The sequence below is a fragment of the Rhinichthys klamathensis genome, unplaced genomic scaffold (genome assembly GCF_029890125.1).
Source record: "Rhinichthys klamathensis goyatoka isolate OS25496 unplaced genomic scaffold, OSU_Roscu_1.1 h1tg000109l_1, whole genome shotgun sequence".
Taxonomy (NCBI): domain Eukaryota; kingdom Metazoa; phylum Chordata; class Actinopteri; order Cypriniformes; family Leuciscidae; genus Rhinichthys; species Rhinichthys klamathensis.
This window is the reverse complement of record NW_026606647.1, coordinates 2,264,212-2,290,316: the sequence shown is the minus strand read 5'-3', so window position 1 is coordinate 2,290,316 and position 26,105 is coordinate 2,264,212. Positions and strand designations below refer to the sequence as shown.

At 38.0% G+C, this 26,105-nt stretch overlaps 3 protein-coding genes across 5 annotated transcripts; 1 reads left to right on the top strand and 2 right to left on the bottom strand.

The window, feature by feature from the left end:
- Positions 1-210: 210 nt before the first annotated feature.
- On the top strand, positions 211-14,498 carry rereb (arginine-glutamic acid dipeptide (RE) repeats b). 3 transcript variants are annotated; one of them, XM_056253819.1, is made up of 17 exons: positions 211-477; positions 1,342-1,390; positions 1,713-1,837; positions 2,001-2,100; positions 3,029-3,127; positions 3,288-3,368; positions 3,460-3,613; positions 3,761-3,853; positions 4,669-4,865; positions 4,948-5,127; positions 5,233-5,352; positions 6,155-7,293; positions 7,553-7,787; positions 8,250-8,940; positions 9,214-9,306; positions 11,045-11,219; positions 11,993-14,498. In XM_056253819.1, exons 1-17 carry the CDS (start codon positions 452-454, stop codon positions 12,024-12,026), a joined length of 3,591 nt encoding a protein of 1,196 aa, XP_056109794.1. In that variant the 5' UTR covers positions 211-451; the 3' UTR covers positions 12,027-14,498. The 3 variants fall into 3 exon arrangements, with proteins under 3 accessions (XP_056109794.1, XP_056109792.1, XP_056109793.1); XM_056253817.1 differs by having other exon boundaries at positions 9,214-9,351; XM_056253818.1 differs by having other exon boundaries at positions 212-477; positions 4,948-5,124; positions 9,214-9,351.
- Positions 13,904-19,353, bottom strand: LOC130087499 (PPARGC1 and ESRR induced regulator, muscle 1). Its single transcript, XM_056253824.1, has 4 exons — positions 19,232-19,353; positions 14,746-17,343; positions 14,554-14,670; positions 13,904-14,415 (listed from the first exon to the last, which is right to left on the bottom strand). Exons 2-4 carry the CDS (start codon positions 17,312-17,314, stop codon positions 14,348-14,350), a joined length of 2,754 nt encoding a protein of 917 aa, XP_056109799.1. The 5' UTR covers positions 17,315-17,343; positions 19,232-19,353; the 3' UTR covers positions 13,904-14,347.
- Positions 19,354-20,019: 666 nt separating this feature from the next.
- Positions 20,020-20,886, bottom strand: LOC130087513 (RING finger protein 223). Its single transcript, XM_056253840.1, has one exon. It carries the CDS (start codon positions 20,826-20,828, stop codon positions 20,145-20,147), a length of 684 nt encoding a protein of 227 aa, XP_056109815.1. The 5' UTR covers positions 20,829-20,886; the 3' UTR covers positions 20,020-20,144.
- Between the last annotated feature and the right edge of the window lie 5,219 nt (positions 20,887-26,105).

The following is a 26,105-nucleotide window of genomic DNA, read 5'->3' as shown; positions in this document are numbered from 1 at the left end:
TCCACCGTCTCTACAGTGGCAGTTACAACCCACACACTGACTATAACAAGATATTGTTATTCTTCTTCACTCTTCATGCATGGTGCCTTTCATCAAATATGCAAAGGAATGCCAACAAGTCTAGGGTGGTTAAATTTATTGGGACATCTATATTCGTGTGTGAATATTGACACGGGAGGATGGCCAAAGACATCTCCCTGAAGCTGATCTCCATAGACAGCGGACACGGAGATGATCCCATTAGCGCTGGCTGCAGCGGCACATGCTCAGTTATGCTTGTTGAAGTGGATCTCAGTAGGCTGTGCGTGAACACTGAGGTCATCGCCTGCGCTGATGAAAAAATACTCAGCGTAGCCTCCATTTTGAGTAGTATGAAATAGAGGAAAGCATAGTTTTGAGCCGCCGCCGACGCTGCAAACAAACTGTAAACACTAGCGAAACGGCCCCTGCCATGGACGACTTGTTCAGTCCGCGAAGGTTTGTTGCTTCTTCTTATTACAGATTAATGCTTTTGCGCGCGCCAGTGCTTTTTGCGAAACGCGGAATACTTTTGCATTCTAGTGCAAATCGAGACGATTTTGAACTTGACAGCTCGTCTCGCTCGGCCACACACACACACACACACACACACACACACACACGCAAAGGCCAGCTAGGAGCCTGACAAGATAAAATGGGGCAGATGTTGTGTAGGTACTGTTGCTGACTGCTAAGTATGTAATGCATGTTGAACGCGGTGCTGCTCTTACAAATTAGTTTTGTTTGCCTGTTCTGCAAATATTTGTTCAGCAAATTGTGATTTTTAGCATACTATTTTCTTTCGCGGACAGCGAACGGACAGTATTTGTGCATAGCACACTCTTGAGTTCAACACACTGATTTTGATTTGCACTGTAATAGACTCTGCACGCAGCAATGTAATGATTTATGTGTAAAAATATGACCTGGACGTCCAAGCCACCGTTTATATAACCTTTGGAGGGAACGGAGCAGTCGGACGCTGATTGGCTGGTTATGCTCTGTAGGCGGGATTTGGATTGATCATCGCGACTGCTGATAGGCAAATCACATTTTATGATTAACACTGAAAGGAGGCGATTTAAAAGGGTGGAAAATAGTGACATGAAGCTCTCATGACAGGAACCAAAGTTTTTCCAATAGTATGTTTCTGATAAATATGGTGTTTGTATTCAAGTATTTTTAAGTACAGGCATCATTTTTTACTATTTACATGTGAAATATTGGCTGTAAGTTTTTGCTTCCTTGAAATTTTAATGTATTAATTGATGTATAGCCTACTTGAACATCCATATTTCAACTAACTAAAATTTTGTCTTCTAGGCAGCTGAACAGCACGCAAGGAGAGATTCGAGTGGGACCAAGTCATCAGGTAAAATGAGTTTAAAGAGATTCCAAAAGCGTTTGCAGATCTATGGCATGCAGTGTTTTAAAGGTGCACTAAGTAATATTTGATCCTTAAAAAAGTTTTACAAATAAAGAAATGCTATACCAGCATGTCTACAGTCCGGAAGTTGCTAGTAAACAAATGTATCCACGCTGAAAGTCCAAAACCACTGGTACTTTTGGGACAAATCATAACTAGCTAAATGTTAAGAAAACCTATTTACTGAGTGCACCTTTAAAAGTCCTTAAATAAACTCTGTTAACTTTTTCTTTTTGACCGTTATGTTGTCATGATCAAATGTATGCAGGCCAAGCTACCTGAATTACAGACGCCACCTGGACATGGAACAGAGTCTGTCACAGAAATTGAGGAGCTAGTGTGGGCACCTGGGGTCAATGACTGTGACCTTCTCATGTACCTACGGGCTGCCAGGTAATGGCTGCTTTCTGGATGCCAGTTATTATTCACCGTTTACATTTTTCTTCATAATCGCTTGAGGTTATATCTAAAAAAGGGAACTGAGGTGTCTGTGGATGGTGTGTGATTCAACAACATGTCCTTCTGAATTTTTGTTTTGTGTTCTCTGTATAAACAGGAGCATGGCAGCTTTTGCAGGGATGTGTGATGGAGGTTCGACGGAGGATGGTTGTCTTGCAGCTTCACGGGATGATACCACATTGAATGCTTTAAATACGGTCAGTGCTTGTAATTTTTATGTGTTTGTGCTATGTTTTGTCAAAAAAGAAACTTAAATGATTTAATTCAATTTAATTGGCAATTCAGAGAGGCTAGCAATAGCGAGCTAGCTTTGAAAGCATGAGATCCCGCCCTCTCTTCAGAGTGTCTCAAGCCACGCCTCCTCCAAAACGTTTGAACGCATACAGCTGCAAACAAAAGTGTCACGAGAGATGACGTCAAACTACCTCATGTCTAACAATAGAATAATAATGAACAAGAACAGCTTAAAGAACACTGACTTGTTCCACCTGACTGCTGCAGATTCATTTCGGCGTTGATTGTGTTTCCATTGAAACGCATACATTTGAGTCACAAACCTCTCTGAGTATAACGTCACGGGTTTCTATCTCTTACAAATTACGGTAGTTATAGCGTGAAATGAGCGTATGCTCGTTGTTTTGCTTCAGGAGGAACTGTAAAATGTGGATGCTGTTTAAGTTGCGGTGCTCGGTGACTGATGTCTGTCTAACTCTGCATAGCATAAATGTTGACATGACGATGACATCACACTGATGACGTGTGATGTCTGCATGAGCAGGTGCATGGAGGTATAGAAATACATATGTTGACAGGCAGATAGGACATCGTATTATTGAATTTGGACCGAATGCAATGATTGGATGAACATTTTATGGTCATACGCCTTCCACAGACGATACATATAAATACATTTAGAACACTTAACATAGTGATTGCTGTCAGGATTTGAAGAGACTTTCAACCAGCATAACAAAAATGTTTTATGTATTTCCATACCTCCGCGCACCCTGCTCGGGCAGACATCACACGTCATCAGTGCGTTTCATGCTTTGACCTTTGATGTAATTTGGATTAAAGCCAGAGACAGTAAAAACTGCAAATAATAAATCTTTGTTTTGCTCACAGCTTCACGAAAGCCAATACGATGCAGCCAAAGCCCTGCAGTGTCTGGTGAAGAAACCAGTTCCAAAACTCATTGAGAAATGCTGGTCAGAAGATGAAGTGGTGAGAAAGTGTTTGGGTTTGGATTTGTTTTTTTTTTACTTGTACCATCTCAGTTTTCACTGATACAACCTGGTTATAGTGGAATGTAGAAATGTGAGACTAGAACTTTTCGAAATGTATTACTTAAGAATCATCAATCTGTTAATATGTTCAATTACAGAAACGGTTTATCAAAGGTCTTAGACAGTATGGCAAAAACTTCTTTAAGATCCGTAAGGAGCTACTGCCTAGTAAGAAAACGGTATGGAAACCTGCCATTTCAAATCTGACTATAAATGTGTGTTTGTCAAATTGAAGTTTTTTTTTTTTTTACAACACATTGGTCCTCTCAGGGTGAGCTGATCACATTCTACTACTACTGGAAGAAAACTCCTGAAGCTGTGGCATCACGACCTCATCGGCAGCAGAGAAGACAGCCGGTGTCCCGCAAAGTGAAAACTCGCAACTCGACAGCTGCAGCCAATGCAACATCTCGCACTTCCTCCAGTAAGTGCAGCACTATGCGCCATACGTCTGTTCATTTTTTTGCAGGCTGCCCAAACATGATAGCAAGTCTGATACAGTTATAGTTTAAAGGAAGTAACTCCACAAGAAGAACTGTTAATAATTTTTGTATTTTCTCTCTGTCTGTAGTGGAGCTCAGTTCAGCCAGTGAAGATGATCTGGACAGTGAGGATAGTGAGCAGGGCAGCAAAGCACAAGCCTGCAGTCACTGTCTATCCACTAGTAAGTTTTTCATCCTTCTTCAGGCCTCTATATTGAAAATGCTGTATAATACTGCATTTCATAATTTGTTGACCATATGCATATATCTATCAACCATCATGCTGTTCTGAAAGTGACTTTCTGCTGAACTTGGTTAGTCACCCTACATTGGATTCAAACTGCTTAGGTTTGCAATTCTTCTTAACATGAGATAAGAATGGACTCTATTTGCATAATGTATGTTCCTGGTCTTGTTGTGAATGTTCGTTCCACTTTTCACAATCCAATCTATTCCCAATGGATATAAGTCTAGTCCTACATTTTTATTCTGGTTAAAAATTTGGTTTTATTCAGTTTTTTTTATTCATTAAAGAATTCAGAAAAACAGTTTTCAAAAAAATATAGAGCAGCGCAACTCTTTTCAACATTGATATTAGTAATAAATGTTTCTCGAGCAAGAAAAATAAGTATATTAGAATGATTTGTCATGTGACTGGAGTAATTATGCTGACATTTCAGCTTTGCCATCACAGGAATAAATCACATTTTAAAGTATATTGAAATAGAAAACCATTATTTTAAATTGTAATAGTATTTCACAATACTTTTATACTGTATTTTTTAGCAAATAAATGCATCCTTGTAGAGCATATGAGACTTCTTTTTAAAAATTATACAATTTTACCGACCCTAAACTTTTGAACGGAAGTATACTTTACACATTATGGAAGTAAAATGGTTTGCAGCTCTTGTGACTTCTGTAAATGCTTTTTATTTGTTTGAGACTTTTCTTTTGAAATAACTCACACAACATAAAATGAATATGTTTCTTTCAGACTCCAAAGACTGGCATCATGGAGGGAGAGACAATGTCTTGCTGTGCTCTAGTTGCCACTCTCACTTCAGCAAGCATCGGCGCCTGCCACCTGTTCCCAAACCCGCAGATCCGCCCTATCTCTTCAAACCGGTCAAAGAAGAGGAAGAGGGTGTCAGACATGGGATGAAGACCCGTCGGAGCCGGGTTCCACCACATGTAGGTCTAACTTGCGCTTTAGTGCCCAGGGAAATGTGTAAAGAGTAGTCTGTTTAATTTAGTCTTATGTCTCTACATGTAGATGTCATCTCTTCGAAGTGGGCGCAACAGACCAACCGGAAGTCCCGACAGGGCCATATCTCCCACCGTCGAGGATGTGCGATCTAATGGACAGTCTCCCAGAGCCAGTTCCACTGCTATGGCAACCAGGGCTTCCAGTTCTGAAATCAAGAATGGGGTGGCTGGGAAGACCAACAAGGTAGTGGTAAAAATGAGCCTGCTTGATTTAGAGTTTGAAAAGTGTGTATTTATCCTTTTGTGTTGTTTAACCTGTTCATTTTTAAATGTCTTTATTATTAAACTTTAGAAGATGAAAGTAGAGGCGACTGAGGCGTCTATAGTTAAGGGTGTTAAAAGGCCAAGAGATTCAGCTGCTCCAGATGTTGATGAACCGGAAAGGAAAAACATGAAACGGCCTAAGAATCAGGTAAGGGAAACAGTTTCTCATTCTACTTCTTCAGGGTTGTTTTCTTCAAAAAAATCGGAGTATTAAGTCTTAAGTTTTAAAAACTAAAAATCAACCGATAAAACGTGTGATTTTTAGTTATCAGTACTATATTGTTATCATTACTATATTGGTTATCAGCAACTCTTTTTTTAAAATATATAAATGATATTAACTGTGCTTGTTAATTTCCAACATTTTTTAAATTTAGATTGCCATCATCTAATGCTCACCTAAGGCCGACAGATGGCAACAGACACTTCGTCAGGTTTTGTCGGATCAGTGTGTTACCCCTGTCAGTGTCTGTTGGCGTCTGTTGGAGCTGTTTTCACCTATTGAACATGCTGAATCGGCGCTTGTCTGCGCTGGTCGGCGTCAGTCGGTGCAGTGTGAATTGGCCTTTTCAGAAAAGACACTAATAATATATACTGTGTATATATATATTAGGGGTGAAACGGTTCAACTTACTCTTCAGTCCTCACGGTTCGGTTTGGATGTGTACACACACAAAACTTCTCACACAGCATGTGTGCGCAGTTCTCTTTCGCTTAAATGTTTAAGTAGACATTAGTGGAATTCTGTCTGTCTGTTTTACATGTTGTTTTATTCACCAAACAAGATTAACCTTGGTGTGAGTGCGTGCCAAGCTGTGGGTGGAGATCAGTTTGATTTTATTATCGAGAACCGTTAACACCCCTATTTTATATATATATATATATATAAATAATTTATATATGTATATATAAATAATTGCAGTGATTATAAGCAGTGTTTCTCTAACCAGGATGGTCCCGATTCTCCATCAGAAGGTGAGGGTGAAGGCGAGAGCTCCGATAGCCGCAGTGCCAATGACGATGGCAGCAGCGACACTAAAGACATTGATCAGGACAACCGCAGTTCCTCCCCCAGCCTGGCCAGTCCCCTGCAAGCCAACGAAAGTGACTCTGACTCCCCAGCGCCACCCCCTGCACCTGGTGCAAACCCAGAAACCCAGCCCCAGCAGCCTGCTGCGACCCCTACAACACTTGTCCCATCTGAAACGCCATCATCTCCTCAGCCCTCTCTGCTTGCATCCTCATCCGCACCTTCACCTGGAGCTTCTACCGCCACCTCGAAGGCAACATCCATAGAGGTTTCTCAGGAGGTTCCATCTCCAACCACTTTCAGAAGTGGTCCCAGGGGACCCGAAGCACCGAACTCTTATGCAAACTCCTCGTCTCAGCAGGTGCAGTGTCCAGGGCAGGGGCAGTCATTCCCTGTGCCGCCCCATTATCAGCACAATCCAGGTCAGCTGCAGAATCCTTCATCTGGGGTGAATCAGCCACCAGGGTTTGCTTCCAGACTGCTGCACCTTCAAAAAGAAAGTCCTCTTCCTCCTCTTCCTCCTACAGCAGCAACCCAAATCAAGCCCCCTCCGACCACTCCAATTCCACCTTCTCACAAGCAGCCTCCTCACCTTTCTGCACCTCCACCCCATTTCCTGCAGATCCACCCAAATTTGCCTCCCCCTCCTGCTCTAAAACCTCTTGCTTCCTTGCCCTCACAGCACTTGCCTTGTTCCCAGCCTCCTCCACTTCATATAATTCCACAAAATCACCCTGCTCAGCCTTCCGTTCTGACTCAGTCGCAGAGCCAGCAGGTCAAAGGTCACACCAGTGGTGCTAGTTCTATTCCATCGCTCCCTCAAAATCGTCCTGCTCCTGAGTCCACTGCTTCATTCCCTCTTTACACTTCTCCCATCCCTGGCCCTGCCCATCAGCCCTCCACGTCTTCCTCAGCAAGCACTCCTGTTGGACAAGCTCATATCAAAGAGGAGCCAATTGATGAGGAGGAGGAGTGTGATAGCCCGCCTCCCCCTCGCAGAAGTCCCTCTCCTGTACCGACAGTTGTTGACATACCCAGCCATGCAAGTCAGTCAGCAAGGTATGGAGATCACATTTTTCAAGATTAGAATTTTTGTTAAAATATTATAAAATGAAAATATAAATAATTTTTTTTCTAACGTAGTAGTAGTCTAAAATATTTTATTTGAAATTCAAAATAAAAAAGTTCAATAAAATGGTAAAAAAAAAAGGTTCAAGGTAAAAATCATTACCTTGTGTTTCCTTTTGAAAACAATTCAAAATGCCATTCACTAAGACTTTACTTTGCAATTTTATTCTATTTTGTTTGTCAATTGCAGATTTATCAAACACCTCAACCGAGGCTACAACTCCTGCTCTCGCACAGACATGTACTTCACTCCCTTGGCCTCCTCAAAACTGTCTAAAAAACGAGAGGAAGCTGCCGAAAGATCCAGAAGAGAAGCAGAGCTGAGCGCTCGACAGGGACGTGAGAGAGAAAGAGAAAGAGAGCGGGAGAGGGAGAGGGAAAGAGAGCGGGAACGAGAAAGGGAGAGAGACTCTGATAAAACCTCTGTAAGTATATGTAGCATTTACTTTTGAATTTTGAGAGAAATAAAATTATATTTTGCTTTAAATGAAACCTAGTTTTTAGCTAATTAAATTTCTTTTACTTTGTGAAATTGTTATGATGGCAATTTCCCCTCAAATTCTCCTTACTGCAAAAGAAATCTCATGCCAATTGTCAAGTATTTATGCATCATGACAGTATTTCTTGTTCTGTTTCTGCTTTTTATTAGATTGTCAATTTATTTAGAATTTATAAATAAATAAACGTGTGAATGTAATATTAATTGAAAATAAAAAAACAGTCTTGTTCCTTAAAATAGGCTTAATTATATATATATAATATAAAGATCATTTTCTAATTATATATTTTCTTATAAAAAACTTCTTTTTGCTTTTGAAAAAAATCTATTGAATTTTGAAGATCTTGCTTTAAAGATCTTGCTTTAACAAACCTTTTTTTTTACATAGCGGGCTTCAAGCTCATCCCATGATGGCCGCATAAGTGAGCACTTGCTTGCTGCCCATGTGCAACCCGGCCGTCCGTCATTCGAACCCCCTCCACCCACCACCGTGGCTGCTGTTCCTCCATATCTTGGCCCTGACACTCCAGCCCTCCGCACGCTCAGCGAGTACGCACGCCCCCACGTCATGTCGCCCACCAACCGCAACCATCCTTTCTTCATGCATCTTGGGCCAGGTGAGCACCTGTTAGCTTACCACATGCCGGGGCTCTACGCAGCAGACCCAGCCCTTCGAGAGCGAGAGCTTCGTGAGCTTCGAGAGAGAGAGATCCGTGAAAGAATGAAGCCTGGATTTGAGGTGAAGCCGCCGGAGCTAGAGAACCCACTTCATCCATCGGCAAATCCTATGGAGCATTTTGCGCGCCACGGTGCCCTGCCTCTTCCTCATGTGGCCGGGCCTCATCCCTTTGCCCAGTTCCACCCAGCCATGGAGCGCAACCTAGCGGCTCCTCCTCGGCCGGAAATCAGCTACGCCGAGCGCTTGACTGCTGAACGGCTCCATGCTGAAAGGATGGCCTCCGTTGCAGCTGGTGACCCTGTTGCACGGCTACAGATGCTTAATGTTACTCCACACCACCACCAACACTCACACATACACTCCCATCTTCATCTGCACCAACAGGACCCTCTCAACCAAGGTGAGAATTTCAATGATATAGGCAAACACAGTTATCTAGATCAGTATTGCTCAACTCCAGTCCTCGGGTCCTTCCTCCCAGAATGTTTTAGATGTCTCCCTATTCAACAGACTAAGAAGCTAATGAGCTGAATCAGATGTTTAAAGACATCTAAAATATTCTGGTTGGTGGGTCCCCTGGACTGGAGTTGAGAAACCCTGATCTAGATTACTTTACTTTTTTTTTTTCTTTTTTTTTTAAGTATATGGAAATGTTGACATCTTTGTTTTTCAGGACAAGGGCCTCATCCTCTGGACCCATTGGCTGCTGGACCTCCTCTGGCACGATTCCCTTACCCACCTGGTGCCATCTCCAACCCTCTACTCAGTGAGTTACCCCATGAGCACGAAATGCTCCGCCACCCTCTGTTTGGTGAGTCACCAAATAGACTCCCGTTTCATATTAAAGAAAGCTAACATTAACATTTCTAACCTATATTGCCAGGCCCACACGTAATCCCAGGCCCACCGCTGAGCCGAATCGGAACACCAAACCCTTTTGATTTGTACATCTTTATTGCTTGCATGCTTCTTAAACTTTCAGCAGCCAAGTGAGTGTAGTACTCTCAGCTTTTTTAAAACACATTTAACTGTTTAAATCCATTCTGTGGAATTAGTATTTAAGATTAAATTATTTTATATATATATATATATATATATATATATATATATATATATTCGTTTTTATTCAGAGGCTGCTTTTAATTGATCACAAAAACAGTAATATTGTAAAATATTTTTGCAATTTAAAATACATTTTCTATTTTAATATATTTTCAAATGTGATGGCAAAGCAAAATTTTCAGCATCATTACTCCAGTCTTCAGTGTCACATGATGCTTCAGAAATCATCCCAATATGCTGATTTGGTGCTCGGGAACCACTTATTATTATTATTATCAATGTTGAAAACAGTTCTGCTGAATATTTATGTGGAAACAGTCAAACATTTTTTCAGGATTCTTTGATAAACATAAGGTCATTAGACCAGCATTTATTTGCAATAGAAATCTTTTAGAAACATTATACATGTCTGTACTGTCACTTTAATGCATCCTTGCTGATAAAATATATATATACTATATATATTAGTGCTGTCAACATTAACTTGTTAATGTATGCGATACATTTTTTCCAGTTTAAAGTGTTTAAACGCAATTAACGCAGCATCCGTTTTTTTCTGTCATCCTTCAGCTAGCGTTACATTATATGATCACTCTCTTATTCACGCAAATGCTTTTAAACCATTCAAGCGCCACAAGACAAACGTGAATGTCCTGTCTATAATGTCAAACACACAACTCGTGTGCACAGAAAGACGCACGCCAGTATTGATTTCTCTTTCACGCTTGAACAAACAATAACACACACAATTATGCCATAATGTCCGTTTGGTCGAGTACCCTCATAAGAGCAGTCTTAAATGAGTTAAATAGACTTTCTTTATGCTGTTTCTACATTAATTTGGAGATAACTGTGAAATTATTACATTATAAAATATATTAAAAAACATATAAAAACGATTCATGATTAATCACAGAAAAGGTGTGATTAATCTAGTTAATTTTTTTTAATCGATTGACCCCAAACTTTTGAATGGTACTGTATAATATATACAATTTATACGTATAGTATAATATATACACTAGAGCAAATAAAAGAGTCCACAGATTCCGTCTGGGCCTGTCTTTTGCTTATGAAACACTGTCTAGTCTTGACTAGAAGGAACAACTCAAGTATTGTTTTCAGTATTATTGTGTCACATAAAGCTTACATTTGGTTGCTATGACTTGCTATTAAAATCAATGACGTTTTCAACATTGTGACAATGCATACTTGATTATAATAGTCAGTCAAGGCAAAAAAAAATTTCCAAGGATTTCTTTTACTCTTTCAAATAATTAAGCGCTAATTAAAATCCAATAACAATGCCTTGTTTTCATTATTCGAAGAGCCAAAATGGTTAAATGAACAAAGAAAAATGGCTAAAATGCACATGTAATTTAATAATGTTTGTCAACCTATTGTTGCTTCATAATACCATGTTTTGTGTCTTTCTTTCAAAGGAGCACCATTCAGAGAGTTACCAGGACCCTTGGCTCCGATGTCTGCTGCGCATCAGTTGCAGGCGATGCAGGCACAGTCAGCAGAGCTGCAGAGGCTGGCCCTGGAGCAGCAGTGGCTACATGGACATGCACATTTACATAGTGCTCCTCTCCCCAGCCAAGAAGACTACTACAGGTGAATCACAGAAACCTTAAAGTGTTAGCTCACACAAAAATGAAAATTCTCTCATTAATTGCTCAAAGACATCGTAAAAGTAATCCATGTGACTCCAGTGGTTTAACCTCAATTTTATAAAGCGACACCACGTGTGCTTTGGTTGTGCAAAAAACTTAATTCGCTACTTTATTTACAAAATATTAAAGCCTGAAGCGGATTGATGAGAGCACCACGTGTTGCATGTTGTGTTGTGTTGACTAGAAAGCAAATGTTGTTGCGTGAACGCACATTCGGAGATTAATATTTTGTAAATAAAGTGGTAAATAGTTTTTTTGCACGAACAATGCACTTGTGTCGCTTCATAAAATTGAGGTTAAACCACTTGAGACACATTAAATACTTTAATGATGTCTTTACTACCTTTCTGGGGCTTGAAAGTGGTAGTTGCGTAGGCTGTCAATAGAGGGAGAGAAAGCTCTGATTGAATTAAAAAGATCTTCATTTGTGTTCCGAAGATGAATGAATGTCTTACAGGTTTGGAATGACATGAGGGTGAGTAATTAATGCCAGAATTTTCATTTTTGGGTGAACTATCCCTTTAATGAGCTGTTCAAGAATGCATGTGTAAATAAGTTTTTGCCAAGTTGTGTTGATGGCATTTATTTTTCTTTAAAAACGCATGCGCTGTTTGTGACACTAATGTCAGCCTACAGTACACAGAAGATTTTTTTTATTACCTTTTTACTTTGATTTTTAAGTGACTATAAATTATACTGTGGTCTCTTTGACAGCCGTCTGAAGAAAGAGGGAGACAAGCAGTCCTGAAATGAACAAATCCACTGTGGATTACAAAGTGATTCTGTGTTCAGGGTATCAGGCCTTCTGTTTCAGAAAACCCAACATGGGTTTATCCCTGTTTTGGCACTTATAAACATTTGACCGACTCCTTTGTGCTGTATGAAATAACTAGCCTTTTGGAGCACAGTGAATTTGCTTTCCTTGCATGAACACTATTTAGAAACTGTTTCTGTCAGAAATGCAATTCCCATGTAATGTCGTTATTGTGCTAAAAGCACAGTACTGCAGATTTACTAAGTATTTGAGAAGTGCTGTCCAAAATCCAGAGTTTATCACAATTTAGTTTCAAAGTTTATTGAAACATTCATTTTAAGATTGTAAATATTATATGTTTAAAATAATATATTAACTGGTGGAATTTAAAAGTTGCAATGATAGATTTGGATACAAAAACTTCAGATGACCTGTGTGCAAAAAGTGCATGCTTTACTCTATCCTTCCTTTTCTGACAGCCTCTTCATCTATACCTCAGAGTACTCATCAATATAAAACCCACCCGTAGTAAACTCTACAATACCTTATTCTTTCAGTAATTTAGCTTTTTACCATTTGATTTAATTATGTAAACCAAATGCAGCCTGAGTATTAGCATGTTGACTGTAGTGTTGATCTTGCCCGGTTTGGAAACAGAGCTTGTCCGGCTCTACAGAACAGTTGCTTCACTGCCATGTTCATACGATGCTGCAGAAGACCCACTGCTGTGTCTGACAGACACCTGCTTGCAGTGTGTACCACCATGCTTAAGGACACAATCTGATAGGGCAGGTCAGTTCCTGGATTATCCCTACATGGGACAGGAAGTTAATTTATAGAGGGTCTATAGTTTGCAATAAAATGCATATGGAATATTTAATGGTATCCTCACAATCAGCTTCAGCCCTAGCATGTGCAATTGGCCAATGAAACAAACGGGCTACTGTTTAGTAAGTTACATTTTCATAGTCAGACTGGTTGGGAAGGAGCACAGCACTCTCAGAATAATATGAAATACATTATAAACACAATAAAGAAAGAAAGGTAATATTGTGACCGTTTAATGCAATACAAGTGTATTGTTGTGCACTACTATTAATTGTTCAAATAACAATAGAAAACATGAAATAGAGTGCCATTGTTTTGTATGTGTTCAAGCGGACATGAGTGTTATCTGTTAACGCTGTTATTGTGAAACTTTTTCTAAAACTGCCAAAAAGTCATTATTTTCTTCGAATTAACACTAAACATTTGTACTAGCATTTTACAAAGTATATGGATGTTATTAATGAGAAATATATTCTCATTTTTAGTATCCATGTCTTGATGTATATTTGTCTTTACATGCACAGTGTTGTCTAGTTGCAATTACCTTATAGTTAAAACTTCAAAACTGTAATTTCGATGACAAATGCATGATTATTACAAACGGTTTGGCTAATTTTTACTTTTCATACACTTCAGTACATCCCTTATCATGTCATATGAACACATATAGTCAACTCAGATCTTTTTTTTATTTTTATCAATACATTTTCTTTCAGTGCTAAATTCATTTATATTTTTTGTTAGCATATTTTAGAGGCTGTTTCATATACACTTGCTCTTATCACATTGACATCAGTCTCTGCTATTGTGTGATAGAAATATTTGACACATATTTGACAGTCGTTCTTCTGGCACTTTCTGATACCTCCATGACTCCCAACTATATTTTATGTGCGAATTTATACTCTTTATTAAATGTGTTCAGATCTGTTTCTTCACCGAAAAACTATGAACTTTTTTTTAATCCTTGGCCGCATGATGTTTTTGCATTTAATAGATACATCTAGAGTGATTATCATTTAAAATGTTTGTTTTTATATATATATATATATATATATGTACACTGCAAAATAGTTTAATTGTGAGTTACATAAATATGTATAGCACAGCTTGAGTCCTGAATATAACTGACACAAAACTTACCAGTTGTCACTTCTGGTCCATATCAACATAATATCTAAAGCAATATATGTCTTCTAACTGAACAACTGTTTGTATGGGAAAAACTAATGTTTCCTCCTTTGCTTTGTATCCTTTTCTTTAACAAAATTGTCCTTTGATAAGTTATTTATTGATTGAACACCTATTTTGTAACATGAATATATTGAACATTCAAATATTAGACTGTTAGGAAATATGGAATACAACCTAATATGTGTATTTACTAAAGTGTTTGGTGTGAATTTGTGTAAAATTAACTCTTTCCTGTACACTGGCCCCTTGTGAGAAATCCTCAGAAAGCTCTAATAATACTAGATTTTTATGGTTCATCCTTCTTTTATGTATCGCCGCAAGTACTGGATGGCAGATATCGCGCTCACATTTGCCAGAAGAGCTGAGAAATAATAGAGGGAAAAAGGATCATGTTAATTTTGTGTGCTCATATTATCTGAATAAATTGCCTAATTTAATATGTAACAGACTGATCATTGTGTCTCATTTCAGAAATACACAATCCACATGACAGTCTTACCTGCTTTCCACATGTCTGTAGATTGTGGGTCGCTTGACTTCAGTACCCAAGATGCAAAAGCAATGCAAACAAGGCACATGTCTGCTTGCTTTAATGAAAAAGGAAAGCGATCTCTATCTGTAAGCAGAATTTTGCAAAGTTAGACTTGACATTTTCATATCTATTGCATCAATTTGATCTCTAAAAATGTACCTGTGTCTGCGACTGTTGCCCCAACATGTATCTGATGTTCTGTGAATTTTCCAAGGGCCTGGTTTTCTAGGAGAACCACTGGAAGCTTTGACTGAGCCATAGAGGAACTTGATGTTGTTCTCGTCCCATTACCATAGACTGTGTCAGCTGTTTTGGGAAAAGCCCAAGAAGTGGCCATCCTACACCATGTCCTTCCCATTAAAAGTTTAGTGTGTCTCAGAGAAAGGTTTCTCCAGGTACTTCTCTGGCTAGTGATAAAGCACATATTTGATGTTTCAGAGGGGCTTGCACATCTCATAAACCGGATTGCGGGAATCTCATCTTCACTATCCAACTGTAACTCTTTTTCTACCTCTGGAAATTCTAGGTCTTTTACCACTGAATGAGAAGAGGAATAGATAGGAACCAACGTTTTGTCACTTTTTGTTGAACCTTGCACTGAAGGAAAAAGAAGATTCCCAACCTCAAAGTCTGAGAAGAAGTCATCATAAGTCTCAGCCACAGATACGGTCTGTGAAAAACAAAGCGAAGTGTTTCTATCTGGGATCCAAGCCTTGAGTTGTTCTGATTCTGTGTCACACTTCAACATTTCGAAGAAAGACGGCAGACACTGATCGTCAAGAAAATCAGAAATCGATAAAACTGGAGAAGGTGTTGGTCTTCTCATGCTATAGTGGTCCAGTAGAAAGGTACTCATGTTGTTGTCTTCTTTTGTTGTTAGAAATATGTCCTGCATCTCTGCTTCTGACTCTGAATACAGTGGGGAATCACTCTTAGTACACAGCTTTACGATCTCGTTTGATTCACTTCGCCAAGTTTCTTCTAAATCCATGGGGCATGTAGGTTCAAGAAACCTTTGGGTTTGCTCTTTGCCTTCAAGGGGTTCTGGACTAGGGTTTGCACTTGCGTGAAGAAGTTGTAGAAACTCTTCATCAAAATCAGAGTAAGTTGAAAATTCACAGCTCGATCTGTCTGGTTTAGAGTCATCCAAATGTGTGAAATAGTCAGAATCTGCTGCATCGTCTGCAAGGCCATCTTCTAAACTATCCTCTTTAGATTCCACCTCACCCCTATCAAGATGAGTGTCGACAGTGTCCACATGGGTTATTTCCTCTGGAACAATGCTTTCTGTCAGTAGAGACTTGTTATTGGCTATTCTAAGTTGCAAAATATCATTTATTGTTAGTTTTTCCATTTCATCCCAAAAGGAGGAAATGGCAAATATAGGTCGAGTCGGACCTGATGTCTTGGCACTGTTACTGGAGGATTGTATCTCTTGGGACGATTCTTCTCTATTAAATGATTGTCCCAAGGGCTCTTGCTGTTCTGTTCTTTCTCCTTCAGTATCTGATGGAGCAGTGGGTTCAGAGGCACCCATAATAAATCTGGGACTTTCCACCTTTGTGTCATTATTAAAGTGGCTTAAATTATTAGTTGTATGTCTACAATCACAGTTTAAATCTACTGTGGATTTGTCAAACTTATCACATGCTGTGTTCTCATGATCCCAGTATTGTGGCAAAGGGCCAATGAGATCTTTAAATATTTTCTGTGGCATCTGTTTGGGAGTTAAAAATGAATTTAGAGAGTCGGCAGGATTTCTTTCTAATTTTGCTTCTGGAATTTCTGTCATGCTTTCCTTTTTTAAACTGATGGCACAGGTTGGTTTTTCCCATTCACTCTCACATGATCTAATGGGCGAAATACATATTGCATCTTGGATATGAAGTACATTTGGTGAGTCAGAAAAAACATTTTCTTGTTCAAATTTGTCCTGCATTGTTTGTCTGTCAATAATTTCTTTATCTGGCTCTGTATTGTTATGTAAGGAAGAGCACTTTTCCATCACTCTGCTATTCTGGTTCAGGGTTTTAGAAGTTTTTTTTTTCCTCCTTTTTTTTTGGACTGAAGTGGGACCCTTTACTCTCAGACGGACTGGGCTGTCATTTACAGTGACAAACCAACGCTCCTTCTCTTTTTTGGCCACTGGTGAAGTGTCCGTCTCCTCAGTTAGCATTTCTATACCATCCTTACTCTTTTCACGCTTTATATCTGCTGAAGACGTTTCAGAGACTGGCTCGGTGGTGGCTTGGCTTGATTTATTCTCACCATTCTCTTGATCCTCGTAATTTCCTCTTAATATCTCTAAATTTAACTTCTCAGTCAGGTTGTTGTCTTCATTAGCTTTGTTTTGACGTTCACATGTAGCCCCCGGTTCATTTTCTCTAGCATCGGACATCTGCTCAGCAGACCTGGCATTCTGTGGCTCTGTTTTAGGACTAGGATATTCAGTAAACTCTGAATTCTCAGATGTATGTTCTATTTTACATTCTCCTATTCGATGCTGTTTTTGTCCGTCTACACTATCTTTTTCACATTGTTGGTGAGAGCTGGTCTTAGTGGGAAGAGATGACACGTAAACGGAGGTTTTATCATCGTCCATGTCACTGAAGCCGGACTCATCTAAGGCTGCAAGCTTGGCCTGCTGAACAGAGCATTCCTCACTCTCTGTACAGAAACAGTCCCAATCCTGCTCTGCTATCAGCACACTGTGGTCTAAGTCATCCATTGCAGTTGAGCTCCAAAGGCTTATGACATCTGAAAAAACAAAGAAAAAACAACAATTATGCAGACCAAGGCTGCATTTATTTGATCAAAAATACAAAAAAACTAAAATTATTCTATTTTAATATATTTTAAAATGTAATTTATTCCTGTGATGGCAAAGCTGAATTTTCAACAGCCATTACTCCAGTAACCAGTTGGAAACCATTGTGCTCCCTCATGAAACTGTTTTTTTATCATTCTTTTATTAATTGAAAGCTCATAAGAACAGGATACCTGTGCGATAGAACTCTTTTGTAGCACATCTTTGCCGTCACTTTTGATCAACTTAATGCACCCTTGCTTTTGAAAATTTGAATTTCTTAAAAAAAAAAAAAAAAAAATCGTACTGACCCCAAACTTTTGATCTGTACGGAAGTATATTTTATTCAGCTGATCAGTATAGACTGCATCTTTCAATTCAGTCATACAATTTAAAAAATATATATAAAATATTCATTCATGCTAACTTTTGACCAAACAACTGGTATCACAGTCAGGGTTTAGATTAAGCCAGGATTAGGCCTTAGTTCAATTGGTAACATTGCCTTAGAAAAAAACAATACTGGTGTGCATCTTGAGACAAAACAGTTTAACTTTCAGTTAAAACAGCTCAAACATGCATTTTAGTCTCGGACTAGCTTAAACCTTGTCTGTGAAACTGGAGGCTAGAGTTTACATTGCTAGGGTTAAATTTAGGCATCAAACATTTACAACAGTTTTTTCTTTTCTTCTAACTGTCTATTTTTTTCTGGCATAGAGAAAACTAGTGAGGATGTGGTATACATATTTCATGCCTTTGAATTGAAAGAAAATCAATATTTAGGTTGTTGGTTAAAAGTTAAGACGAATGATATGCGGGGATTTAGTTTTAGTCCCGATTTTTTTTTTAAGAATTGAAAGATATCGAACAGCTCAATAAAACTATAATAAAAATAAAAATCTTTGAAACTTTTTAGAACTTTGAAATAATGTGTGCGTCTTAAAAAATATTCTCCAATTAAATGCCATTATACCAAAACATATTGCTTTTAGGCAACATTGCATAGAAACAAGTTTCAACCATTCAAATTCAAGAGATGAGGTCCCAAACACCAAGCAACCCAAGTTCCAAAGAAATACGCTGTAATACGCTCAAACTGTCTCTAATGTCCCAGTGAGGATGATCTTGGCCTGACTGTAAGCTGACTCCAGAGCATACTGTACCCAGAGCATTCAAAACAACTCACTGCAAGGTGATTTGTGGTTTAAAATATGTCAGTGACAGGAAATAGCTCCACAAGAGTCCCATAAAACATCCCAGCATGATGTTCTGTTTGGGTTGCTTCTCTTTTACAAATATTTTGCATGCTCCAATTGCTCAGAAATCATCTAGATGTGTCTCTTAATGCCGAGAATGAATATCATGATTTACAACCTTTAATAAGAAATCTTACTAATCTAGCTTGCTGGCCGTTTTTTTACAAACGCGTGGAGATGCATTTAGCATACAGCAAATGCATTCAGCTGTGCTTATTTTCCATTTTTTCTACATTTTTAAAGTAGATATAATTTCCCAGGAGCATCATAACTGTTGTGCAAAAGCCTAGAAAAATGATCATTATTATTATTATTAGATACAGCCATCATCTTGAACTGGGTGTTTAGTTCTTTATTAGCATATTAATAGCTAAAGCCCTGTGCTTGAGGTTCTTTTCCATCTTGTGCATGCTTAAGTGGTTCATTTTTAGTACAGTAGCACTAGTACACACACACAGATCAATGGAAAATATTTCCAAAGACAAAACCTCCTCTTAGAAAAGTTCTAGATCTGCAAACTCTGCATCTAGTCAGTTTCCATTAAACATCTTTTCAACATCTCATCCCTTTTATGTTTTCCTACCTTTAGTCGTTAGTTGTGCTTTCGAAACACTTCAGTGTTGATCCGACACTGGCATGGCATACCTTCAAAACTCCAGTGCCCTTGCTTGTGGGAGAGAGAGGGGCCCTGTGTCCAGGTCTGTTAAAAATAGAGCTGTGTGTCTGATCACATGGAAGTGTGTGTATGTGTGTCCCGCATTCTCAGAGGGGCATTCTATTTCACATGTATAAATAGGGTTTCTCTGGGGAGATGGTACGAATCTGTCACTGATCACCTTATGCTGCTATTCAATAAAGGGTTAAAGCATTGACCAATGTGCTGGACGGAAGATCGTTTGCTTTTATGGTTTAGAGGAAGTAATGCTGTGAAAACAAGTTTCTATGATCAATCTCAACTTATCTATGGTAATAAAAGACTGGCAGTGTCATACTTTACTACTGTATATTTCAAGTTAAAAAAAGAGAATGCTTCTCATGCTTAGAATAATTTTCAAAAATATCAATAATTTTGCAAATAAGAGCATATAAAAACATAAAAAGAAATTGCAGACTTATTATTTTACAGAATGTGCAAGAGCTTCTAAAGGGTTCCATGCAGCAAAGCAATCATACCTGCAATCATGGATCCTATAAGTGTAAATCATAACAGTGTTTATTTTGTTCATCTGTTTTTAAAGACAGAAAATAATTTGAAATATTTACAGTGGTATTTAGGAAGCTGTGATTATGACAATGACATTTCAAGCAACAAATATTCAGTTTAATGAAGAAAGTAGAACTTTAACCAGTGCAGTTTTATTGACATTTGTGTTTTGGCCTCTATAGCGCTATCATCCTGTCAGTCATGTTTTTAGACTGAAGCCAACACCATCTGAATGTCTTTTGCAATTCGTGAAATTTAAACTGTTCAAAATTCTTGTGTGCGCCTGCGTGTCTTAGGAACCCTCTGTAGGTCTGGGAGATCCGAGAGTAGTTGGAATCACTGGTTGTTCCAAGAAGCATTCTGACATTGAGCCTGAGATAACAACGCACTGGAGGGGCCACAGTATAACAAAGAAGACCACGAGGAGCACTATGATGAAGACCACAAGCCTCTTCCAGTTCCCATGAAAACCTAAGAATCGCAGCAACCTGTGTCCACAACCCTCTCTTCTCTCCTCGCTCCTCGGCGGCTCTTCTGCTTTATGCTCACCAATGTCAATGCAGATACAGTTAGGTATCATTGGGTTTGAGTAGCACAGCCTCTTTCCATCTAGGAAAACTTTCTCCACTTGTTGCTGGTCGCTTGGAAGTTGACCCAAAACTTCCTGGCTGGTGGCCAGATCCGGAGTACCATGCTCAGGCACGGACGTTGGCTGCCGACAAAGGGGGCAGGTGATCTGGGTCCCTGCCTGCTCCGGTGAAATAGCTACAAAACGAGCCAGACATTCCAGACAGAAGGTATGGGTACATTCAAGAAGCTTCGGTGTCTTGAAGGAGTTGTCGTATGCGGAAAAGCAGATTGAACATTCCGGATCAACATCCCAGGCGTTGTCCTCATCATCAGCAGAGGCCACTGTCTCGTGTTGGTGCCGTATTGAACCCATACGTGTTGCTGTGGATACTTCTGGTTCCTCCATCCTGTTGTGTGCTCAGAAGAAAATCTGAAATGCAGCATGAATTTTTATATAATTATTAATAGTAATTCATTGGCACAATGACTGCTTAAAAGATACAGATGCAGTCCTGAATTAAACCAATGAAGGAGTTGAGTAATGCTCAGGAAGTGCAACTGTGAATCCATGTATGAGGTAAACTCTGTGTATCACGCATGATGCTTTACGCTTTGTTTCTGGGGCAGAGTCACGGACGCATCATTGTATTTTATATGATTCTTTAGCTTGGTCATTTTTACATCAAAGGAGAAAGCTACATAATATGTACTTATTTATTGCAAAAGCTCTTTAAGGTAAATTACCCTCTTATATATAAAATCTTTTAATTTATTACACAAATAGTTACCACACTAGGTCTGGTTCTCATATTCGGCTAAAAGTCCCCTGGGTATTGTCAGAATCTGGTAAAGGTGCTTTTTCTTTTTTTGCTCCTTGGGCTTGGAATGAATTTCAAAATGTACTTAATTTAGATGCACTTCCAACCCTGACCACTTTTAAACGTCTCTTGCACAATGTTTTAAAGGACACTTGTAATTGTTTTTCTTGATTTGCTACTATCTATTTTGTTCTTAAATGTGTAAAATGTGGTACTGTTATTTTGTGATTCTCGTGTGTGAAACTTTATGTGCTGCCGTCTTGACCAGGTCTCGGAAGAAGAGATGTGATTCTCAATGTGATTCTCCTGGTTAAAATAAAGGAAATAATAATAATAATAAAACTATGGCCAAATATGATTTAAAACATGGTAATTTAACTCGAAATGGATTGCTAATGCACTGCTTAAAATAATAAAATGGTCTTTCTTAACACTAGATTTTTCTGAAAAGCTTCTGATGTGATTATAGGCAACTTTTATTAAATAAAAATAGTTGAAAAGTTTTTTAATACACTCAAAAAACTATTTAGGCCTTAATTTAAAATGTATGTATTTGAATTGCATATACATATTTCATCCATTTGCATTACACAGTTTTAACATAAACAAACTTATAAACTTAATGTGATGCATAGTTGTCAGTCGTACATTAATAAAAAGAGTAATATTTCTGTAATAGTAATATTTCTGTGTTGCCTTTGGCTTGCTCAGTTGGGGATAGTCAAATAAAATGACCCATCATACCACTGATCAGCTCTACCAAACTTGGATGTCTTTTTCCAGTAATAAACAAACACTGTTAAGTTGTTTTGATTGATACTGTGAAGCAGCTTTGATACAATCTGTATTGTGAAAAGCGCTATATAAATATATTTGACTTGACTTAATAGTAGAAATAAAACAAATTGTTTTAAATGCACAATAATCAGGTTTATGTATCATCAATCAATCCAAAATGAATTTAGAAAATTAAGTAGCAAGTAACAACATGTAAATGTGGTTGCTATATGGGCATCATTAGTGCTGTATATGATAAAGATGATGCTGAGGCAAACCACGCAAATGTTTAAAATCCAATCATGAAAGAAATGCATTTTGAATCATGTTTCAGACAAGTACTATCATCATGCATATAATTCTACACTTTAATCAGCATCACGTATACCTGTTCATCATGACTCACTTGTTTTACATTTAATGTACTATGACTAGACAAAGTATAAACATCTCTAATTTGTAATTAAAATGCCATTAACCTAAAATCACCTAAGGCTTGTTCAAATTAAACCACTGATCCAACAAAAACTCAACTGTTGGGTTTATTGATGTTTGTTGGGGCAGAGTGAGAAAAGAAAAACAAATATAGCTGCGAGCAGCGATTACGGGCCCAAGCCGGTGGCACCGCAACCCCGGTGCCTTTAGTTACCTAAAGGCACCGGGGTGGCGGTACCACCGGCTTTGGCCCTTCATCGCTGCTCGCAGCTATATTTATATATATATATATATATATATATATATATATAAAGCCGGTGGCACCGCCACCCTGGTGCCTTTAGGGTTATTGTGCACGACGTGCAAAAACGTAACCCTGCTTTGACTGTCGAAAAGAAGTGTGCTGTAGAGCTTGTATCAGTGTGGGCTCTGCAAAAGTGTGCATTGAGGGCACATATCAACCACAAAGTATGCGAGAGCAACCTTCTGAAAGGTCAGGTCTACATCCAGGTCTACATCTGCCGTGTGTTTACATCATAGTAGTGAAGTTTGAAGCAATCAGGTGATTTCAAAGCTTTTTGAAAGTGACAGAATTCCTGCTGCCAGTTGGTGGCACTATAACCGGGGTGGCGGTGCCGCCGGCTTTGGCCCTTTCATCGCTGCTCGCAGCTATATTTATATATATACACACACAAACACACACACACACACACACATATATATATATATATATATATATATATATATATATACATATACATAAATATATATATATTGTTTTTTTAAGAGACAAGACAGAATATTACTTGCCTGATCTGATTAGAAAAATAGTGTTTGTGTGTGTGTGTGTGTGTGTGTGTGTGTGTGTGTGTGTGTGTGTGTGTGTGTGTGTGTGTGTGTGTGTGTGTGTGTTTGTGTGTGTGTGTGTGTGTGTGGCGTAATTGAACAATGTAGACATAAAAACATACTCCGTCCTTTTGTTCATACAGGACATTATTCAAACTGCAAAGTGTTTACTTATATTTGTGTACACTTGCAATAAAACACAACATTGTGCTTTTGTCAAGCTATAAACTCTTGTCAAACTGTAAACTACAACTGTCACCCAACCAAAATCTCTTACACACACACACAGTTTAAAAGCAAAAAATATCAAACAATCCTATTTAAAAACAGTCTGTGGGAGCCATCTTTTGGACATTCATCATATCGCATTGGTTTTCATTTCTTGTCATCAAACAGAGCCCTAATCTGTTTATTTTTTCAGTTACACATTCTACATTGATTAAAAAAGAAAAATCAAATGTGTTTTTATTTTATACAGAAATAAATAATCTATCATTCAGATGAGAATAAAGTTAGTGTTAGTTCAAATTTTAAGGAAAACAAATATATGATCTGAAATATAGCACATTCATTTAAAATTCATTCAGGTTCAATTACCAAACATACAATCTTAATGTAATTTAAAGCAAACAATACATTTAAAATATATGGGTTGTATGACTATTTTTTAATATAAAAAGATATATATCCAAAAAGACAAGGCCTAAAGTTTAACAAGGGTTAAACTCTTATCACTGTAACAGACACAATCACACACACAATCACACACACACACACACACAAGTCAAATCACTTACATTTTACATGCAATATTGACTTTTTTTCTGTTTCAGCAGCGAAAATAGTTAAACAAAGATCACAGCAGAACCATCGCGCATCTCACAGCAACGCGTTCTCATTACTGAATGATTCAGCATTTTGAACGAATCGGTTGACTCAAAGATTCAATGACCAATCAATCCATAAACATCTATCTCATTCATGAATGACTCAGTCGTTCAAACGAATTAATCAATGACTCGCTCATTAAGACGGTCGCCTGGCGACACCTAATGACGGTTTAGTGTTATGTTTAAAAGTATCATTCTTTCCAACGATTGTTAATTAACTCATATTTGAAACATAAGCTATATTTATATATATACATACATATACACACACATACACAAAAATAAAATAAAAACACATTTGAAACGTGTTTGCTTACTAAATTGTGAGCTGAACGAAAGTTGCAGCAAATATTAGCAACAGGAGTCAAATTTCATTAATCACGAGAGTGAAGAGCTGACTGAAAAGATGATGACGGAATAGGCTATTTTATGTAAAAACGCCTATTTAAGCGAATCTGTCATTGTACTCTTTTATTGTTGTGTTTTCCGTGAAAAATAATAGACTATTGAACTCACAATTCAAGCAATCGGCCCCCGAAATTGCACTAATTTTAGTGACACTAAAAAGTATGCGGCTGCACTGGCATTCATAACGGTGCGCGTCCATGGCGACGAGCGAGCAGAACAGAGCGAACGTTTAGTTAATTTCTACTTCCATAGGAATTCATTCGAGCGCCACCATTTCAATGTCCGTGCGGACGTCCATATTATACTTTCGCTTTCAAGTTAGTGTTTTTAAACCCCCCAGCGGGAGGTTTACACAATTGGTTTACACAATCACACGTTGATTAACCGGTGGGAAAATATTCCCATAGTAACATCCCTAATATATAAATATATAAATTCAATAGGCCTACCTGATTTTGAACACAAGAGGGCAGTATAGCACTATATATGATTTGGATTATTATTATTTTTGACTAAACAACCATTCTGGCTGTTTTTAAACTTAAAAATAATTCTTAAATTGAAAAAAAGGAATAAAATGGGTTTAGTTCTAATATTTGTATAATTTTATATAAAAATAAATGGTGTATAATTACATTTTAGAAAGATATGAGACATGCCCTGATTCTTTTTTTGACATTATTGTCCTCGATCAGAGCCCTAATCTGTTTATTTTTTCAGTTACACATTCTACATTGATTAAAAAAGAAAAATCAAATGTGTTTTTATTTTATACAGAAATAAATAATCTTATCATTCAGATGAGAATAAAGTTAGTGTTAGTTCAAATTTTAAGGAAAACAAATATATGATCTGAAATATAGCACATTCATTTATAATTCATTCAGGTTCAATTACCAAACATACAAATCTCAATGTAATTTAAAGCAAACAATACATTTAAAATACATGGGTTGTATGCTATTTTTTTTTATATAAAAAGATATATATCCAAAAAGACAAGGCCTAAACTTTAACAAGGGTTAAACAATCACTGTAACAGACACAATCACACACACACACACACACACACACACACACACACACACACACACACACACACACACACACACACACACACACACACACACACACACACACGTCAAATCACCTACATTTTAGATGCAATATTGACTTTTTTTTCTGTTTCAGCAGCGAAAATAGTTAAACAAAGATCACAGCAGAACCATCGAGCATCTCACAGCAACGCGTTCTCATTACTGAATGATTCAGCATTTTGAACGAATCGGTTGACTCAAAGATTCAACGACCAATCCATAATCTGTCTCATTCATGAATGACTCAGCCGTTCGAACGAATCGTTTGAACGAATGAATCAATGACTCGCTCATTAAGACGGTCGCCTGGCGACACCTAATGACGGTTTAGTGATATTAAAAGTATCATTCTTTCCAACGATTGTTAATTAACTCATATTTGAAACATAAGCTATATATATATATATATATA

Bases quoted from the DNA above. Each gene is read 5' to 3' on its own strand.
- LOC130087499 (XM_056253824.1), bottom strand. From the start codon at position 17,314: ATGGATGACTTAGACCACAGTGTGCTGATAGCAGAGCAGGATTGGGAC. The intron at 14,671-14,745 runs GTACATTTTTAG...TTCTGCTTACAG, and splicing joins GGCAACAGTCGCAGACACAG to ATAGAGATCGCTTTCCTTTT. The intron at 14,416-14,553 runs GTAAGACTGTCA...ATTATTTCTCAG, and splicing joins TACAGACATGTGGAAAGCAG to CTCTTCTGGCAAATGTGAGC.
- rereb (XM_056253817.1), top strand. From the start codon at position 452: ATGGACGACTTGTTCAGTCCGCGAAG. The intron at 7,294-7,552 runs GTATGGAGATCA...TGTCAATTGCAG, and splicing joins CATGCAAGTCAGTCAGCAAG to ATTTATCAAACACCTCAACC. The intron at 8,941-9,213 runs GTGAGAATTTCA...TTTGTTTTTCAG, and splicing joins ACAGGACCCTCTCAACCAAG to GACAAGGGCCTCATCCTCTG.
- LOC130087513 (XM_056253840.1), bottom strand. From the start codon at position 20,828: ATGGAGGAACCAGAAGTATCCACAGCAACACGTATGGGTTCAATACGG.